The sequence below is a fragment of the Mobula birostris genome, chromosome 7 (genome assembly GCF_030028105.1).
Source record: "Mobula birostris isolate sMobBir1 chromosome 7, sMobBir1.hap1, whole genome shotgun sequence".
Lineage (NCBI taxonomy): Eukaryota > Metazoa > Chordata > Chondrichthyes > Myliobatiformes > Myliobatidae > Mobula > Mobula birostris.
The window spans coordinates 9,704,883-9,726,052 of NC_092376.1; the positions used below are offsets into that span (position 1 = coordinate 9,704,883).

The 21,170-nt window shown below is 46.5% G+C and overlaps 1 protein-coding gene across 2 annotated transcripts in view; it reads left to right on the forward strand.

Annotated features, from left to right (window-relative positions):
- The window catches only part of capn5a (calpain 5a), a 165,816-nt gene that overhangs the window by 104,875 nt on the left and 39,771 nt on the right, over window positions 1-21,170 (forward strand). For both annotated transcript variants that reach the window (XM_072262602.1, XM_072262603.1), the window contains exons 5-6: window positions 4,134-4,326; window positions 13,032-13,225. In XM_072262602.1, the coding sequence (XP_072118703.1) occupies window positions 4,134-4,326; window positions 13,032-13,225 (387 nt within the window). The remainder of the gene's footprint in view (window positions 1-4,133; window positions 4,327-13,031; window positions 13,226-21,170) is intronic.

The window sequence follows — 21,170 nt, forward strand, 5'->3', positions numbered from 1 at the left end:
GAGTAAACCCCGAGGAAAAAATTCAGAGCTGCAGCCCCTGAGGCAGTCCTGTGCTGAGTTCAACACTGACCGGCAACTCCTGTGACGCCACTGATGCCAAATTGTATTGGTCTCTGCCGTTCCTTTGGATTCATCAGCTGCATGGCAAGGGGGAGCCTGCTGCATGGGCAACAGCTTGCTTTCCATTTTGTACTACCCCGACTTGTGTGTCACATAGACAACTGTCAACCCCACCAACGGAGGGTCTCAGGTGCTGCCTGACCTGCCGAGTTTCTCCGGCATTTTGTCAGTGCTACCCATCCTTGGGTTGTGTTGGTTGTTAGCCACAAACAACACATTTCACTGTGTGTTTCGATGTACATGTGATAAATAAATGAATCTGAAATTGCTAGTCTGTGCTGAAAGATGGGATTTATTCTGACTGAGTCTCCACTGGTTGGCATGGTTCAAGTACGGTCACTACCCCTGTGACTCCTGAATGAAAGGGGATAACTGCACTCACTTGCCTTGTATTGAGATGTTCCCACAACTAATGATCTCACTTTAAGGACTCTTTATCTCATGTTCTTGTTATTTATTACTATTTATTTATATTTGCATTTGCACAGCTTGTTGTTTTCTGCACTCTGGTTGATCTTTCATTGATCCTATTATAGTTACTATTCTATAGATTTGCTGAGTTTGCTCAAAGGAAATGAATCTCAGGGTTATATTTGATGACATATATGTACTTTGATAATAAAACTTACTTTAAACTTTGGATGCAGTGCGCCTAATTGTCTGATCTCCCCACTCCCCCCCACCATTGTTATCAAGATCTGTGCTCTTGTTCAATGGGAAGATCGGGGTTTTGCTCTGGAACAGCAAGAGAGACATTGGCGGGGAGCCAATCTTTGTGTGCAATGTAGGAAGTTGGCTTGGCGCTTAAAGAATGAGGCTTATATTGTTTTCGTTCACACTGCTGCACACTTCAAGCTGTAGGACCTCACAGTGTAGGGTTCTTCTGCGATTGGACAGGGTGGAGGCGGGTTGGGTGAGGAAGCCTTGCTCTTGTTACAGTGGTTCAGCTCTCCAGGTATCTATCACTTCGTAGATTATTTTATTTAGAGGTACAGCACGGTAACAGACGCTTATGGCCCAACGAGAGCGTGCTGCCCAATTACACCTGTATGAATATTTAATCTCCTAACCCATTCACCTTTGGAATGTGGGAGGGAATCGGAGCACCCGGAGAAAACCCACATGCTAATGGTGAGAGCATACAAACTCCTTACAGAAGGTGGCAGGAATTTAACCCTGGTCAATGGCACCGTAACAGCATTGCGCTGACTGTTATGCTACCGCGCCACCCTCGTGTACCACGCCAGGGGGCCAGAGGAGGGCGAAGATGCTGTTGGTTTTAAACAATGTGATCAAGCAAAAAATTTATTTGCCATACGCATTAGGAATTTGCTGTGGTGTTTTAGCCTAACATGCAGCAAAAAAAAAACAACATTCGACAATTAAAAATAATTATATAAAGTATAAGGTTAGAGGTTAAAGTATGGAAATGGAATCTGAGGCCTCTTTTGGTCTGGGTTGACCATGAATGTTGTGTCCTAGCTGCCTAGATACGCAAGGAAGACAGTACAATTTGGAGAGGAAGCTATTGCCCATTTAGCAAGCCCCTCTCCTCCACGCAGCTGATGAACCCAAAGGAATGGCAGAGACCGATTACAGTTTGGTACCAGCAGCATTTCAGGAGATGCCAGTCAGCGTTTACCACAGGGATTCCAGCTCCAGACTTTTCCCTTGGGATTTACTCCCAAAGTCTTCCCCATGAGTGGACAAGGCAGACCAGAGCTTTCCTTCTCCAAGATGAGCTGCCCACCACAGGTGATGAGTCCCACCCAAAGTGACTGGTTTTAAGGTGCCAGTAACCCACCTTTTCCCCTTCTCCTATCAGTAGAAACTGTTCCGCTGGAATTATTAACCAAACCACACATGAAGGCTAGAATGTGGACTTGGTTGTTAGAGGCTATTTGAGACACATGCCATTGGCAGCATTTAATAGGTGGTGGGAGCTTATCCCCTCTACCTCCCTACCTCCCCCATCTGCCAGCCAGGCTATAACAACCTTAAATAATTGGATATGGAATAAAACAATAAAATTGCATAAATACATCAATACCAGCATGTATTTACAACGTAAACAGCATTAGAAAAGCTGGTTTAATGTGTTTACAGTGCAGTGACTGAGGTAATAGGTGGGAGGTGAGTGGGGACTATCCAGACTGGTTGATCAGACTAACTGCCTGGATGAAGAATCTTTTAAGATGACATGAAGTTTTTGTTTTAACTTAACACTAAACATGTTGCCTATGAGCGTAAGAATGGAAAGGCATTGAATGGTTTATTCTTGTAAATATTCTTTATTATGTATCAAGTTTATTTATTTGAGATACGGTAAAGTGTGGAATAGGCCCTTCTGGCCCTTCGAGCCGTGCCCAACAACCAGATTAAACTCTAACCTAATCACGGGACAATTTATACAGCTTTAGACTTTGGGAGGAAACTGGACTACCCTGCAAAAACCCACACATACCTCGAGGAGGGCATACAGAGGATGCTGGGATTGAACTCTGAACTGTGACGCACCGAGCTGCAGCAGCATCGTGCTAACTGCTACGCTACCGTGCTATAGCTATGTGCTTTTTAAAAAAAAAATCAGCTCTGAGCCTTGCTGGCGACAGGAGTTGGAGTTCTCTGTCCATAGAGAAGCAGTTCCTGCTGCCGCAACCTCTCTGCGTAAGGTATACAGACATCCCACCCTGCAAAAACTCATTTGAGGGAGGTAGCACCATCAATTTGTGGGAGACTTCCGGGAGAGGTGGGATGTCTGCAATAGAGTAGCTCCTTAGCAGCTGGTCAGCTAGTTTAAATAACGTTAGCTATGCTAATGAACGAATGACACCTGTTAAACTCACCTCAACATGTCTTTTACAGTCTTAACTCACCATGGGCAATAGAAAAGTCACTGTTGCAAACAGTGCAGGAAGCAACACTGTCATTATTTTGACCCTTATTAGGCAGGCGTACACTTTAGTGTAGTCTGGGGTGACATATGTTTTATATTTTTTTGGAACACTCTGCCATGGCGCGCTCTCCCTCGCGCTCTTTCTCTCTCTCTCTCTCTCTCTCTCGTGGTCGCTCGCACCCTGTCAAGCGCTCTTGCTTGCCTTCTTACTCGCTCTCTCTCGCTTTCGCACTCACATGCTCGCTTGCCTTCGCTCTCACTCGCGCGCGCTCTCTCTCTCTCTCGTGGTCGCTCTCGCGCTCTCTCTTGCTTTTCTCTCGCTTGCTCTCAAAAAAATTGATTTCCGTGATATTGTATATAATTTGCGGGCATCAGGGAGCCACTATTAATATGCGGGAGACTCCCGGAAGTTCCGGGAGAGGTGGGATGTCTGGGTACATCATGTAACAAGTGTTGCAGCCTCTGAGAGGATGTGAAGGAAGTGTCCACAGTGGTAGAAGGCTTGGCTTCCAGGGTAACTCAGTACAGGAACAGGCCCCTTAGCCTAGGCTGGCCTGTGCCAAATGAAGCTATTTAATCCTATCTGCCTGCTCAACATGATCCATATCTCCATTCCCTGGAACAGTACATTGAATTATATTATAGTACAGAGAACACTACAGCAGAGTGCATGGAACATATTCATAGCACATAGAACTGCACAACAACAGGCTCTTTGGCCCACGATGATTACTCTTATTTACTTAGAGCACGGGTTCTCAATCTGGGGTCTGCGGACCCTTGCTTAATGGTATTGGTCCATGGTATAAAGAAAAGGTTGAGAGCTTCTGATTTCAAGATACAGCATGGTAACAGGCTGTTCCCGCCCAATGAGCCCACACTGCCCAATTAACCAATTAACCTACTAACCCTTACATCTTTGGGATGAGGGAGGAGACCCATGCAGTCATAAGGAGAGCACACAAATTCCTTGCACACAGCGACGGGAATTGGACCTGGGTCGCAGACGCTGCGGTGGTGTTTCACTAACCGATATGCTACCGTGCAGCCAGGTTTTTGTTGGCTCGATACAAGTTCAATGATTATTGATGAGTTCCTGTGACCGTTCTCTCTCCAGGCTAGCGGGCTGTTACGAGTCTCTGGACGGCGGGAACACAGCGGACGCGTTGGTGGATTTCACCGGTGGCGTGTCAGAGCCCGTTGACCTGATCCAGGGGAACTTTCTAACTGTGGAGGAGCAGAGGCTCCAGCTGTTTGAGAAACTTCTGAAAGTCCACAGCCGGGAGGGTCTCATCAGCTGCTCGATCAGGGTGACTACCAAGCCCGTTCCTAGTCCTTCGATTAACATGGGAATTGGTTTATTGTTGGAATTTATTTATTATGCTGCATATACTAAATGAAAAGCTTCTGTTTGCCTGCCGTCCATACAGACGTAGGAGAATGAGGGGAAATTTGATAGAGGTATACAAAATTATAGACAATAGGTGCAGGAGTAGGCCATTTGGCCCTTCGAGCCAGCACCGCCATTCACTGTGATCATGATCATCCACAATCAGTATCCAGTTCCTGCCTTATCCCCATGACCTTTGATTCTGCTATCTTTAAGAACTCTATCCATCTCTTTCTTGAAAGCATCCAGAGACGGCCTCCACAGCCTTCTGGGGCAGAGCATTCCACATATCCACCACTCTCTGGGTGAAAAAGTTTTTCCTCAACTCCGTTCTAAATGGCCTACCCCTTATTCTTAAACTGTGGCCTTTGGTTCTGGACTCATCCATCAGCGGGAACATGCTTCCTGCCTCTAGCGTGTACAATCCCTTAATAATCTTATAAGATTCAATCAGTTCCCCTCTCGGCCTTCTAAATTCCAGAGTATATAAGCCCAGTCGCTCCAACCTTTCAACATATGACAGTCCTGCCATCCCAGGAATTAACCTTGTGAACCTACGTTGCACTCCCTCAATAGCAAGAGTGTCCCTCCTCAAATTTGGAGACTAAAACTGCACACTGTACTCCAGGTGTGGTCTCACCAGGGCCCTGTACAGCTGCAGAAGGACCTCTTTGCTCCTATACTCAATTCCTCTTGTTATGAGGATATTATGAGGGATATTGTTCGTTCATTATGTGCCATGCTGTGTAATGTGGGTACTCACTGTCTTTCCGTGACCATGATTGTTCCAGGCAAATTTTTCCACAGATGTAGTTTGCCATTGCCTTCTAGGTGGTGTCATTTCAAGATGGATGACCCCAGCTATTATCAATACACTTCAGAGATTGTATGCCTGGTGTCAGTGGTCACATAACCAGGACTTGAAGGCCACATCGGGAGCACCGGACCTCCAATATCTCCGTAACTTCCGCCACCTCCAATGGGATCCCACCACTAAGCACATCTTTCCCTCCCCCCCCCCCACTTTCCGCAGGGATCGCTCCCTACGCGACTCACTTGTCCATTCGTCCCCCCTCATCCCTCCCCACTGATCTCCCTCCTTGCACTTATCCGTGTAAGTGGAACAAGTGCTACACATGCCCTTACACTTCCTCCCTTACCACCATTCAGGGCCCCAGACAGTCCTTCCAGGTGAGGCGATACTTCACCTGTGAGTTGGCTGGGGTGATATACTGCGTCTGGTGCTCCCGATGTGGCCTTTTATATATTGGCAAGACCCAACGCAGACTGGGAGATCGTTTCGCTGAACACCTATGCTCTGTCTGCTAGAGAAAGCAGGATCTCCCAGTGGCCACACATTTTAATTCCACGTCCCATTCCCACTCTGATATGTCTATCCACGGCCTCCTCTACTGTAAAGATGAAGCCACACTCAGGTTGGAGGAACAACACCTTATATTCCATCTGGGTAGCCTCCAACCTGATGGCATGAACACTGACTTCTCAAACTTCTGCTAATGCCCCACCTTCCCCTCGTACACCATCCGTTATTTATTTATATATACACACATTCTTTCTCTCACTCTCCTTTTTCTGCCTCTGTCCCCCTCACTATACCCCTTGCCCATCCTCTGGGTTTCCCCCACCTTGTCTTTCTCCCTGGGCCTCCTGTCCCATGATCCTCTCGTATCCCTTTTGCCAATCACCTGTCCAGCTCTTGGCTCCATCCCTCCCCCTCCTGTCTTCTCCTATCATTTTGGATCTCCCCCTCCCCCTCCCACTTTCAAATCCCTTACTCACTCTTCCTTCAGTTAGTCCTGACGAAGGGTGTCAGCCTGAAATGTCGACTGCACCTCTTCCTACAGATGCTGCCTGGCCTGCTGCGTTCACCAGCAACTTTGATGTGTGTTGCTTGAATTTCCAGCATCTGCAGAATTCCTTGTGTTATTGTTTGTATGTTATTAGTTTAGGCAGATTGAGTTTGTCTATTATTGTGACTTAGGTGAAGATCAGATTACATTTCATGAGTAATTAATGCAGAAAAACAGGTAATTGTGACAGGTGCACAAACTTCCTCTTGCAACTGTAAGTGATGAAAACAGGTTAAATTTAAACATTTAAGAGAAGGTTGGACAGGTACATGGATGTCTGCGGTACGATCCAGGTGTGAGTCAAAGGGACTAGGAAAATAATGGTTAGGCCAGACTAGATGGACCGAATGGCCTCTTTCTGAGCTGTTATGCTCTTTGACTCTATGACATTAGGTAGTAATACAATAAACCTCATATAGACTATGGTAATACAGTTGGTGTACATTAACATATAACTTGAAAGGTAGAGGACCCAACACGGACCTCTATGGAACACCACTAGTCACCAGCTGCTAACCGGAAAGATCTCCTTAATTCAAAAAAATAGGACCAAAGTTTTGTAGGTTTATGTTATTATCAAAGTTTGTATGCAGTATACAACTCCGAGATCCTTCTTCTCCAGGTAGCCACGAAACAGTGAAAACCATGGAAGTCAGTTCAAAGAGAAACAACAAACCTACCTCCCCAACACACAAAAAAAACGGCAACACAAACATCGACCCCAGACCTCACCCCTCTGCACAAAACGCAACATGTTACAGGGAAAGCGCAGAGTGACCTGCGCCGATTGAAAGGATCAAACCTACTTCTGCTCCTACATCTTCTGGTCTTATATGGAACCATTCCCTATTTAAATATTTCTACGAGGAATATTTTCAACATTCCGTCTTTGCCTTTGTGACAAAATCCTCCAACAAAACAAGTCCTCTGAAGGGTGATGAGGAAGTGGCCCAGAAGAGGAGTTGAGGCCAACATCATATCAGACAGAGAGGAGATTTGAAAGAGGTATATAAAATTATGTGGGGTATAGATAGGGTAAATGCAAGCAAGCTTTTTCCATGGAGGTTGGGTGGGACTACAACTAGAGGTCATGAGTGAAGGGTGAAAGGGTGAGGGGAAACCTCTTTGCTCAAAGGGTCGTGAGAGTGTAGAATGAGCTGCCAGCGGAAGTGGTACGTGCAAGCTTGATTTTAAACGTTTAAGACAAGTTTGGATAGATATGCGAATTGTAGGGGTATGGATGGCTATGGTCTGGGTGTAGGTTGATGGGACTAGGCAGTTCAGCATGGACCAGATGGGCCAAAGGGCCCATTTTTGTGCCGTACTTTTCTGTGATTCACTGGCTCTATTTAATAGTGGAGCAGGTTTGAGAGGCCAAACTTGCTACTTTCTTCTGTTCTTCTTGTGTTCCTGGACTCCAATGAATGCAGCAGTTTAGAATTGGAATTGGTTTATAATTATTGTCAGCAAGAAATGTGATGTCAACGATTCTTATATATGGAGGTGGTATGTATGTAGAATTTGATACCAGAAAAAATGGTTGAGACAGGAACAATAATTACTTTTAAAAAGCGGTTGGACAAGTTCACAATTAACACATAAGATTCTACAGATGAAGGAAAATTTGGAGCAACACACAAGAGATGTTCAGCAGGTCAGGCAGCAGCTATGGAGGAAGGTAAACTGTCGACATCTTGGTCTTAATGAGAGGTCTCAGTCTGAACATTGGACACTGCCTCGTTGGTATTGAGTGGACATTGAACTCATGAGTACTAGCTCACTATTTTTTATTTCTGTCATTTGGCACTGCTTATTTGAACTTAACTATTTAATAACATATACTTAATGTGACTCTTAATTTCTTAATTAACTTCTTAATGTAACTTAAATGATTGCGCAACCACCAACTGCGACTCCAGCCTTGAACTCCAGGCCGGGTCTTTATGTGCTGCTGTTGTGACTCCCGTCTCCCCTTCCCCCACCAATACTCTGCAATCCTGTCTCCCTCAGATCCCACCGTCAGCTCCTGGGTCCTCAGTGGCTCCATCTTCCTCTCACCCCAACCATCCCCTCTCCACTGATACCACCAGCCTCCCCCCTCCCCCCTCTGATCCCAGCTCTCATCCGCGCCGGGTCTTTACCATCCCCTCCGACCTTCAACTGTCGGAGGCAGAACGCTCTGTCCTCAGTAAGGGCCTCACCTTTGTCCCCCTTCACCCACGCCTCAGCAAGTTCCGCATTCGCCATGATGCGGAACTCTTCTTCCGCCGTCTCCGTCTCCGAGCCTACTTCTTCGGCAAGGACTCTTCCACCCCTACCGATGACCCCTTCTCCCGTCTTCAACCCTCCTCCTCTTCATGGACACCCCGCTCTGGTCTTCTGCCTGCTCTGGATCTCTTTATCGCTAACTGCTGACGGGACATCAACCGTCTCAACTTCACCACACCTTGTCCCCATTCCAACCTCACTCCTTCGGAACGCTCTGCTCTCCACTCCCTCCGCACTAATCCTAACCTTATTATTAAACCCGCCGATAAGGGGGGTGCTGTTGTAGTCTGGTGTACTGACCTCTACCTTGCCGAGGCACAGCGACAACTCGCGGATACCTCGTCTTATTTACCCCTCGATCGTGACCCCACTAAGGAGCACCAGGCCATTGTCTCCCACACCATCACCGACTTTATCCGCTCAGGGGATCTCCCATCCACTGCTACCAACCTTATAGTTCCCACACCTCGCACTTCCCGTTTCTACGTCCTACCCAAGATCCACAAACCTGCCTGTCCTGGCAGACCTATTGTCTCAGCTTGCTCCTGCCCCACCGAACTCATTTCTGCATACCTCGACACGGTTTTATACCCCTTGTTCAAACCCTTCCTACCTGTGTTCGTGACACTTCTCACGCTCTTAAGCTTTTCGATGATTTTAAGTTCCCTGGCCCCCACCGCTTTATTTTCACCATGGATGTCCAGTCCCTATATACTTCCATCCCCCATCAGGAAGGTCTCAAAGCTCTACGCTTCTTTTTGAATTCCAGACCTAATCAGTTCCCCTCTACCACCACTCTGCTCCGTCTAGCGGAATTAGTCCTTACTCTTAATAATTTCTCCTTTGGCTCCTCCCACTTCCTCCAAACTAAAGGTGTAGCTATGGGCACCCGTATGGGTCCTAGCTATGCCTGCCTTTTTGCTGGCTTTGTGGAGCAAGCTATGTTCCGTGCCTATTCTGGTATCTGTCCCCCACTTTTCCTTCGCTACATCGACGACTGCATTGGCGCTGCTTCCTGCACGCATGCAGAGCTCGTTGACTTTATTAACTTTGCCTCCAACTTTCACCCTGCCCTCAAGTTTACCTGGTCCATTTCCGACACCTCCCTCCCCTTTCTAGATCTTTCTGTCTCTGTCTCTGGAGACCGCTTATCCACTGATGTCTACTATAAACCTACTGACTCTCACAGTTATCTGGACTATTCCTCTTCTCACCCTGTCTCTTGCAAAAACGCCATCCCCTTCTCGCAATTCCTCCGTCTCCGCCGCATCTGCTCTCAGGATGAGGCTTTTCATTCTAGGACGAGGGAGATGCCCTCCTTTTTTAAAGAAAGGGGCTTCCCTTCCTCCACTATCAACTCTGCTCTTAAACGCATCTCCCCCATTTCACATACGTCTGCTCTCACTCCATCCTCCCGCCACCCCACTAGGAATAGGGTTCCCCTGGTCCTCACCTACCACCCCACCAGCCTCCGGGTCCAACATATTATTCTCCGTAACTTCCACCACCTCCAACGGGATCCCACCGCTAAGCACATCTTTCCCTCCCCCGCCTCTCTGCTTTCCGCAGGGATCGCTCCCTACGTGACTCCCTTGTCCATTCATTCCCCCCATCCCTCCCCACTGATCTCCCTCCTGGCACTTACCCGTGTAAGCGGAACAAGTGCTACACATGCCCTTACACTTCCTCCCTTACCACCATTCAGGGCCCCAAACAGTCTTTCCAGGTGAGGCGACCCTTCACCTGTGAGTCGGCTGGGGTGATATACTGCGTCTGGTGCTCCCGATGTGGCCTTTTATATATTGGCGAGACCCGACGCAGACTGGGAGACCGCTTTGCAGAACACCTATGCTCTGTCCGCCAGAGAAAGCAGGATCTCCCAGTGGCCACACATTTTAATTCCACATCCCATTCCCATTCTGACATGTCTATCCACGGCCTCCTCTACTGTAAAGATGAAGCCACACTCAGGTTGGAGGAACAACACCTTATATTCCGTCTGGGTAGCCTCCAACCTGATGGCATGAACATCGACTTCTCTAACTTCCGCTAAGGCCCCACCTCCCCCTCGTACCCCATCTGTTACTTATTTTTATACACACATTCTTTCTCTCACTCTCCTTTTTCTCCCTCTGTCCCTCTGAATTTACCCCTTGCCCATCCTCTGGGTCCCCCCCCCCCCGTCTTTCTTCCCGGACCTCCTGTCCCATGATCCTCTCGTATCCCTTTTGCCAATCACCTGTCCAGCTCTTGGCTCCATCCCTCCCCCTCCTGTCTTCTCCTATCATTTTGGATCTCTCCATCCCCCTCCCACTTTCAAATCACTTACTCACTCTTCCTTCAGTTAGTCCTGACGAAGGGTCTCGGCCTGAAATGTCGACTGTACCTCTTCCTAGAGATGCTGCCTGGCCTGCTGCATTCACCAGCAACTTTGATGTGTGTTGCTTAATGTAACTCAGTTCTTTTCCTCTATATTTATTTATCATGTATTGCATTGTACTGCTGCCTTAAAGTTAATAAATTTCGTGACATATGTCAGTGATATTAATTCTGATTCTGAAATGTTGACCATTTTTTCCTCTCCATAGATGCTGCTTGACCTGCTGAGTTTCTCCAGCATTTTATGTGCATTTGACAGGAACATGGAAAGGTTAAAAAGAGTAGGGGGCTAAACGCTTGTAAACGGAACTGGCTTAGATAGATGTTTTGGCCAGTATAGACCGATTGGGCAAAGGACCTGGTCCAATGCTGTATGTCTGTATGTCTCTATCCAAGGGTGTGCTGACATTGGGGAGGGTTCAAAAGAGGTTCACGAAAATGATTCTGGGACTGAAACGCTTATAATATGAGGAGCATTTGAGGGCCTCAGCTCACTGGAATTCAAAAGAATGAGGGGTGACCTCATTGAAACCTATTGAATGTTGAAAGGCCTTGGTGGAGTGGATTGTTTCCTGTGGTGGGGGGAGTCAAAGACCAGAGGACAGAGCCTCAGAGAGAGGGATTCCCATTTAGAATGGAGATGAGGAGGAATTTCTTTAGCCAGAGGATAGTGAATCTGAGGAATTTGTTGCCACAGGCGGCTGTGGAAACCAAGTCATTGGGTATATTTAAGGCAGAGGTTCATAGATTCTTGATTGGTCAGGGCATGAATGGATATGGGGAGAAGGCAGGAGATTGGGGCAGAGGGGTAAGATAGATCAGCCATGTTGAAATGGCAGAGCAGACTCGATGGCCAAATACCTAATTCTGCTCCTGTATCTTATGACTGTAAGTTATCATGCTGGTCAGTTTGTAACCCTGAGCCCTCCAGTTCTAAGCTTGGAGACCACCCCTCTCTTTCACCCTCAGACACCCCCTCCAAACTGAGCTCTGGGTAATTCCTTGGTGGTGGTATGCCAAGTTCCTGGCATCACTGCACCCATTGATGTGGAAGGATGTGGAAGCATTGGAAAGGGTACAGAGGAGATTTACCAGGATGCTGCCTGGTTTAGAGAGTATGCATTACGATCAGAGATTAAGGGAGCTAGGGCTTTACTCTTTGGAGAGAAGGAGGATGAGAGGAGACATGATAGAGATGTACAAGATAATAAGAGGAATAGATAGAGTGGATAGCCAGCGCCTCTTCCCCAGGGCACCACTGCTCAATACAAGAGGACATGGCTTTAAGGTAAGGGGTGGGAAGTTCAAGGGGGATATTAGAGGAAGGTTTTTTCACTAAGAGAGTGGTTGGTGCGTGGAATGCACTGCCTGAGTCAGTGGTGGAGGCAGATACACTAGTGAAGTTTAAGAGACTACTAGACAGGTGTATGGAGGAATTTAAGTTGGGGGCTTATATGGGAGGCAGGGTTTGAGGGTCGGCACAACATTGTGGGCCGAAGGGCCTGTACTGTGCTGTACTGTTCTATTGACAGAGAGGGTAAGGGCTTGTACCATGAAGATACCACAATGTGAAAATTGGAATTGGTAATGGTTTTAATATGGGTTTATTATTGCCACTTGTACCACGGTACAGTGATAAACCTGTCTTGCTTTATGTTCATACAGATCAGATCATTACACCGTGCATTGAGGTAGAACAAGGTAAAACAACAACAATGCAGAATAAAGTGTAAAAGTTACAGAGAAAGTGCAGTACAGGTAGACAATAAAGAGCAGGATCGTAACAGAGTTAGATTGTGAGGCCAATAGTCCATCTTACTGATTAAGGTGACCATTCAAGAGTCTGGTAAAAGTGGGTAGAAGCTGTCCTTGCGCCTGGTGGTATGGGCTTCATGCTTTTGTATCTTGTGCCGGATGGGAGAGGGGAGAAGGGAGAAAGTCTGGGGTGGGTGGGATCTTGGTTATGCAGACTGTTTACTAAGTAGCAGACACAAAATGTTGGCGGAACTCAACAGGTCAGGCAGCACCTATGGAAAGGAATGAAGTGTCAAAGTTACGAGCTGAAACTCTTCATCAGGTTTTACCAGAAACGTTGTATTTCTTGTAGGCCACGTCGGCTGCTGAGATGGAAGAGCGGCTGAACAGCGGCTTGGTGAAGGGCCATGCTTACGCAGTGACTGATGTCCGGAAAGTCCGACTCGGCCACGGTCTCCTGGCGTATTTCAAGGCGGACAAACTCTTCATGATCAGGATGAGGAACCCCTGGGGACAGAAGGAATGGAATGGAGCCTGGAGTGATAAGTAAGTTTGAAGACCCTTGAAAGCCTGGGTTATAGACACAAGGGTTTCTGCAAATGCTGGAAAACTTGAGCAGCTCACACCAAATGCTGGGGTAACTCAGCAGGATGGGCAGCGTCTATGGAGTGGAATAAACAGTTGACGTTTCAGGTCAAGACCCTTCAGCAGGACTGGTTTGGAAGGGAGCAGAAGCCAGATTAAGATGGTGAGGGAGGTAGGGGAGAAGGAGTGGTGGGGGTATGTGATAGACGAGACCAGCATGAGTGAATTGATCCAAGACCAGCTGTTCTGAGCCATCTACTCGTAACTCTTAGGAGAGTACAGATGCTGGAAGCAGCAGCAATGAAAAACTACCTTTTGAAGAAACACAGGGAGTCAGGCAGCATCTCTGAGAGGAAAAGGATTGTTAACATGTTACATTGAAACCCTGCATCAAGATATACTGATGTGAAAAGTATAGCCCTCAATTCCTTGACTTTCTGAGAACTTACTTACTTCCCTTCCTGCACTTGTCCCTGCAAGCGGGTTAATTGCTACAGCTGCCCATTCACCTCCTCCCTCACCTCCATTCAGGACCTCAGACAGTCCTTCCAGGTGAGGCAACACCTCACCTGTGAATCTGCTCGGGTCATCTACTGTGTCTGGTGCTCCCGATGTGGCCTCCTCTACATTGGTGAGACCCATTGTAAATTGGGGGACTGCTTCGTTGAGCACTTCCACTCCATCCACCAAAAGTGGGCAAACATTTCAATTCCCATTCCCATTCCCATTCCGATATGTCAGTCTCATGGCCTCCTCAAATGCTCAGGGTGGAGGGGCAACACCTTATACTCCGTCTGGGTAGCTTTCAACCTGATGGTATGAATATTAATTTCTCCTTCCGGTTTAAAAAAAGTATTACCCTCTCCCTCCCCTCTTCTTCTACTCCTCACTGTGGCCTTTTACTGCTTCCCACCTGCCGATCACCTCCCCTGTGTCCCCCCCTTCTTTTCCTATGGTCCACTCCTCTCCTATCAGTTTTCTTCCTCTCCAACTCTTTACCTTTCCCACCCACTTGCTTCACTATCACCTTCTAGCTCGCCTCCCTCTACCTTTCTATCCTGGTGTCTTCCCCCTCCTTTCCAGTCCTGAAGAAGGGTCTTGGCCTGAAACATTGACAATCAGTTCCTCTCCTTAGATGCTGGCTGACCTGCTGAATTCCTCCAACATTTTGTGTGTGTTGTCCTGGATTTCAGGCATCATTGCTGCCTTCTGGGCAGAGTTTATGATTTACCTCCTTTATAAATATACTGTATGATCTAGTCTCTGTAACCCTTGAAATAAAGATTTCCAGAGATTTATCACTCTCTGCAAGAAGAAACCTACCGACTTCAAGTTTTAAACAACCCTGAACTTGTAACTATGTCCTCCCCTTCGAGATTCTCCCAAACAGACACTCTGTTTGCCTGCTCATAGTTTCCCTATGTATGTATTCCTAAAGCTTTTTGAAAGCCAACCTTTCCTTCTCTCTGATGGTCATTGAGTTCCATATCATAGCAGCTGGCTATGTGAATTATGTTCCTTTGCTAAGCTCTTTACATTAGAATCAAGTTTACAATCACCATCTCGCATCAGCTGAAAGTTATTGTTTTGTGGCAGTAGTACAGTGCAAAGACATAAAATTACTATGAATTGCAAAAATAAATAATCAGTACAAAAATGAAAGCTCAAAATTCAAAGAAAATTTATTATCAAAGTACATATATGTCATCATATTCAAATCTGACATTCATTTTCTTGTGGGCATCCAAGAAACCCAATAGAATCAATGAAAGACCGTACCTAACAGGACAGACAAACAGCTAGTGTGCAAAAGACAAAAAGACTGTGCAAATTCATTCGTTATATGCCATGAACGATCATGGTCGTTCCGTGACTATGATTGTCCTTGGGAATTTTTTTCTACAGAAGTGGTTTGCCTTCGCCTTCTTCTGGGCAGGGTCTTTACAAGACGGGTGACCCCAGCTATTATCAATACTCTTCAGAGATTGTCTGCCTGGCGCCAGTGGTCACATAACCAGGACTTGTGATCTGCACCAGCTGCTCGTACGACCATCCACCATCTGCTCCCACGGCTTCACGTGACCCTGATCAGGTAGTGGTGAGATGAAGTAGGTGCTACACGGTGCCCAAGGGTGACCTGCGGGCCAGCGGAGGGAAGGAGTGCCTTACATCTCCTTTGGTACAGATGTATCTCCAACCCATCACCCTACAAAATAATACAAATGGAACCCCTTTTTATTGGGCCTTTCTGGGAATGTGGCTCATTATAACAGCCACTGGACTCCATGGTGAGGAACCCACCTTTCTCAGGCTCCATACGTCTAGTACGTGTGTGACTTTGGTCCCACCAAACCCGTGAGGTTGAGATGTCTTGCCCACCCAAACCCCAGTTTGTGTCGATACTGTGTGATTTACTGACCTGCCCCCCCACCCCCCGCCCCTGCAGGCAAGAAATAACAGTTTGTACACTGCATACACAATTATGAAGAGAGTATAGTTATGAAAGTTAACTTAACCAGAGTTATTAAAGAAAAGAAAGGGAAAAAAACAAAAAGAGCCCACTATAATTAAATGGTAAACTGTGCACATAAGTTGGAGCTCATCTTGAAGCTGTCTGTAACTTGCTCACGGGACCCTCCATTTGCATGAAAGCACACACCATCTTCCAAATGTCGCTTGAAATCCATCTCGAACAAACAGGCTCTCCCACAGAAGTATTGGTCCTTCCCCTTTGAAGCTGTTCATCTGCACAAAACACTTTGTACAACAGGGACGACATCCTCAGCCATCTTCCCTCCTGGCTTCTCTCAGCTCCCGCCAAAAAGACCTCCAGCCACACCAGTGTCCATCACAAAAAGAACCTCTCCGCCCTGCGTTCTCAACAACCTTCTCCGAATTCTACCATCCTGATTGGCTGACACCACATTCCTAAGTTGAACAAAACAGCCTCTTATCTCAACACACATAAAAATTGCTGGTGAACGCAGCAGGCCAGGCAACATCTCTAGGAAGAGGTACAGTTGACGTTTCAGGCCGAGACCCTTTGTCAGGACTAACTGAAAGAAGAGATAGTAAGAGATTTGGAAGTGGGAGGGGAAGGGAGAGATCCAAAATGATAGGAGAAGACAGGAGAGGGAGGGTGAGAAAATTAGTGGGCAGAACTGAAAAAGCATGTGTGAGCAAGGAGGCCTACAAACCTGACTCAGTTACACCAGTTCTATCTGGGGGAATGGAACAAAATTCCAGCAACTTACTGTGAGAAGCTTGTGTGGAAAGCTACCCAAAACATTTGACCCAAGTTAAACAACTTAAAGGCAATGCTACCAAATACTAACAAAGTGTATATAAACTTCTGACCCACTGGGAAAGTGATAAAAGAAATAAAAGCTGAAATAAATCATTCTCTCTACTATTATTCTGACATTTCATATTCTTAAAATAAAGTAGTGATCCTAACTGACCTAAGACAGGGAATGTTTTCTAGGATTAAATGTCAGGAATTGTGAAAAACTGAGTTTAAATGTATTTGGCTAAGGTGTACGTAAACTTCTGACTTCAACTGTAATGCAAAGATACAAAATTACAATGAATAACAAAAATAGATAAAAAGTATATGAAAGAATCATGAAGTAGGGTTCAGGAGTTGATGGACCATTCAGAAATGTGATGATGGATTGGAAGAAATTGTTCCTGATGAATCACTGAGTGTGGTCTTCAGGCTCCTGAAACTCCTTCCAATCAGAGCAGTGAGAAGAGGGCATGGTAAACACAAAATAATCTGCAGATGCTGGGGTCAAAGCAACACTCACAACACGCTGGAGGAACTCAGCAGGTCGGGCAGCATCCATGGAAAAGATCGGTCAACGTTTCGGGCCGGAACCCTCCGTCAGGACTGTAGAGGGAAGGGGCAGAGGCCCTATAAAGAAGGTGGGGGGAGGGTGGGAAGGAGAAGGCTGGTAGGTTCCAGGTGAAAAACCAGTAAGGGGAAAGATAAAGGAGTGGGGGAGGGGAGGGGAAGCAGGGAGGTGATAGGCAGGAAAGGTGAAGAAGGAATAGGGGAAAGCACAATGGGTAGTAGAAGGAGGCAGAACCATGAGGGATGTGATAGGCAACTGGGGGAGGGAGTAGAGTGAAATAGGGTTAGAGGAAGGGAGGGGGAGGGAATTACCGGAAGTTGGAGAATTCCATGTTCATACCAAGGGGCTGGAGACTACCTAGACAGTATATGAGGTGTTGCTCCTCCAACCTGAGTTTAGCCTCATCATGGCAGTATAGGAGGCCATGTATGGACATATCCGAATGGGAATGGGAAGCAGAGTTGAAGTGGGTGGCAACCGGGAGACCCTGTCTGTTGTGGCGGACGGAGCGGAGGTGCTTGACGAAGCAGTCCCCCAATCTGCGTTGGGTTTCACCAAAGGAGGAGAGGGCATGTCCTGAATGGAGAGGTTCATTCGTCATCGATACCACTTTCTTGACGCATTGTGTCTTAATGGTGTCCTGATGGAGGGGCGCGTAGTGCCCTTGATAAAACAGCCTGAGTTTATAACCCACAGAAACGTCTTGTGCTCCTGTACACTGGAGCCTTCATACCAGGCTGTAATGTAACCAGTCAGAATGCTCTCCACCCCACAGCTATAAACATTTGTAAGAGTCATACCAAATCTCCTCAAACTCCTGATGAAGTATAGCTGCTGACGTGCCTTCTTTGTGATTGCATCATTACGTTGGGCTCAAGACTGATCCTCTGAGATGCTGATGCCCTGGAATTTAATGCTACTCACCCTTTTCCACTGCTGACCCCTTGAAGAGGACTGATGCATGTTCTCCCGATTCCCCCTTCCTAAAGTCAATTCCTTGGTCTTGCTGATGTTGAGAGCAAGGTTGATGTGACTCCACTCAGTCAGCCGTTCTACCTCAATCTTGTTCGTCTCCTCTTGGCACCTGAGACTCTGTCAACAACAGTGGTGTCATTGGCGAATTTATAGATGGCGTATGAGCAGTGTTTAACCACACAGTCAAGAGTGTAGAGAGAGTAGAGCAATTGTCTGAGTATGCATCCTTGAAGTACGCCTGTATTGATTGTCAATGAGGAGGAGAAGTTATTTCCAGTCTGCGCTGTTTGTGCTTTCCTGATGAGGAAACTGAGGATCTGGATGCAGAGGGAGGTATGAAGGCTCAGGCTTTGAAGCTTGGTGACTGGTCTGAGGGTGACATTGCTGATTATCTGAACTCTGAAAACTCACACTTGATCCTCAGTCACACTCTAGTTACTTGCACGGAAAGAGAACAGTCTGGCCCCTATCACCATACTGTTCTGGAGTTTGAACAACGGAATGACGTTCTTATACAGAATTGACTCGCAGTTACGGATATTGACCAATGGGTAAACTGTGTGTGTTTAAACTTCTTATTTGCAGAATCCATCATCAATCACAATATGGTAGTACAGGTGTTAATAGGCAATAGAATCAACATCTTAAAGGCCAAAAATACTTCAGAAATAGTAAAGTAACTGACCAATAGTAAATGTCACCCTTGAATCCTACATTTGCATCCTTACCTGGTCTCCATACGCCAAATGGCTCCGATCCCCTTTGTACAAATAGAAGCTATGCTCCTCAAAACCTTTCTTGCCTGGGCTGACTGCACATTCTCTGAAGATTGTCCTTACATGGACACGGTAGACTTTTCCTGGACACTGTAGACCCTATAGACTTGCCTGGGCTGGCTGCACTCCCTCCACGGACTGCACGCTCTCTGTTCACACCCTACAGAGGCTATCCCAGCCTGGATACTGTAGACACTGTAGACTTGCCTGGGCTGAGCGCATGCTTCTGGTGGACTGCACACTCTCTCTCTGGTGGCTAAGCACACTGTATGTAGATTATCCTTGCCTGGATAGTTTTGCTGTAACCTCCACAAGGCGATGTTACATAGAAACATAGAAAATAGGTGCAGGAGTAGGCCATTCGGCCCTTCGACCCTGCACCGCCATTTATTATGATCATGGCTGATCATCCAACTCAGAACCCCGCCCCAGCCTTCCCTCCATATCCCCTGATCCCCGTAGCCACAAGGGCCATATCTAACTCCCTCTTAAATATAGCCAGTGAACTGGCCTCAACTGTTTCCTGTGGCAGAGAATTCCACAGATTCACCACTCTCTGTGTGAAGAAGTTTTTCCTAATCTCAGTCCTAAAAGGCTTCCCCTTTATCCTCAAACTGTGACCCCTCGTTCTGGACTTCCCCAACATCGGGAACAATCTTCCTGCATCTAGCCTGTCCAATCCCTTTAGGATTTTATACGTTTCAATCAGATCCCCCCTCAATCTTCTAAATTCCAACGAGTACAAGCCCAGTTCATCCAGTCTTTCTTCATATGAAAGTCCTGCCATCCCAGGAATCAATCTGGTGAACCTTCTTTGTACTCCCTGTATGGCAAGGATGTCTTTCCTCAGATTAGGGGACCAAAACTGCACAAAATACTCCAGGTGTGGTCTCACCAAGGCCTTGTACAACTGCAGTAGTACCTCCCTGCTCCTGTACTCAAATTCTCTCGCTATAAATGCCAGCATACCATTCGCCTTTTTCACTGCCTACTGTACCTGCATGCCCACTTTCAATGACTGGTGTATAATGACACCCAGGTCTCGTTGCACCTCCCCTTTTCCTAATCGGCCACCATTCAGATAATAATCTGTTTTCCTATTTTTGCCACCAAAGTGGATAACTTCACATTTATCCACATTAAATTGCATCTGCCATGAAGTTGCCCACACTCACCCAACCTATCCAAGTCACCTTGCATCCTCTTAGCATCCTCCTCACAGCTAACACTGCTGCCCAGCTTAGTGTCATCCACAAACTTGGAGATGCTGCATTTAATTTCCTCATCCAAGTCATTAATATATATCGTAAACAACTGGGGTCCCAACACTGAGCCTTGTGGTACCCCACTAGTCACTGCCTGCCATTCTGAAAAGGTCCTGTTTATTCCCACTCTTTGCTTCCTGTCTGCCAACCAATTCTCTATCCACATCAATACCTTACCCCCAATACCATGTGCTTTAAGTTTGCACACTAATCTCCTGTGTGGGACCTTGTCAAAAGCCTTTTGAAAATCCAAATATACCACATCCACTGGTTCTCCCCATCCACTCTACTAGTTACATCCTCAAAAAATTCTATGAGATTCGTCAGACATGATTTTCCTTTCACAAATCCATGCTGACTTTGTCCAATGATTTCACTGCTTTCCAAATGTGCTGTTATCACATCTTTGATAACTGACTCCAGCAGTTTCCCCACCACCGACATTAGGCTAACCAGTCTATAATTCCCCGGTTTCTCTCTCCCTCCTTTTTTAAAAAGTGGGGTTACATTAGCCACCCTCCAATCCTCAGGAACTAGTCCAGAATCTAACGAGTTTTGATAAATTATCACTAATGCATCCACTATTTCTTGGGCTACTTCCTTAAGCACTCTGGGATGCAGGCCATCTGGCCCTGGGGATTTATCTTCCTTCAATCCCTTCAATTTACCTAACACCACTTCCCTGCTAACATGTATTTCCCTCAGTTCCTCCATCTCACTGGACCCTCTGTCCCCTACTATTTCTAGAAGATTATTTATGTCCTCATTAGTGAAGACAGAACCAAAGTAATTATTCAATTGGTCTGCCATGTCCTTGCTCCCCATAATCAATTCACCGGTTTCTGTCTGTAGGGGACCTACATTTGTCTTTACCAGTCTTTTCCTTTTTACATATCTATAAAAGCTTTTACAGTCAGTTTTTATGTTGTTGTAAGCTGAGCTGTAATTGATAAACGGCATCCTTAGACCATATGACCATAAGACACAGGAGCAGAATTAGGCAGTTCGGCCCATCAAATCTGCTCTGCCATTC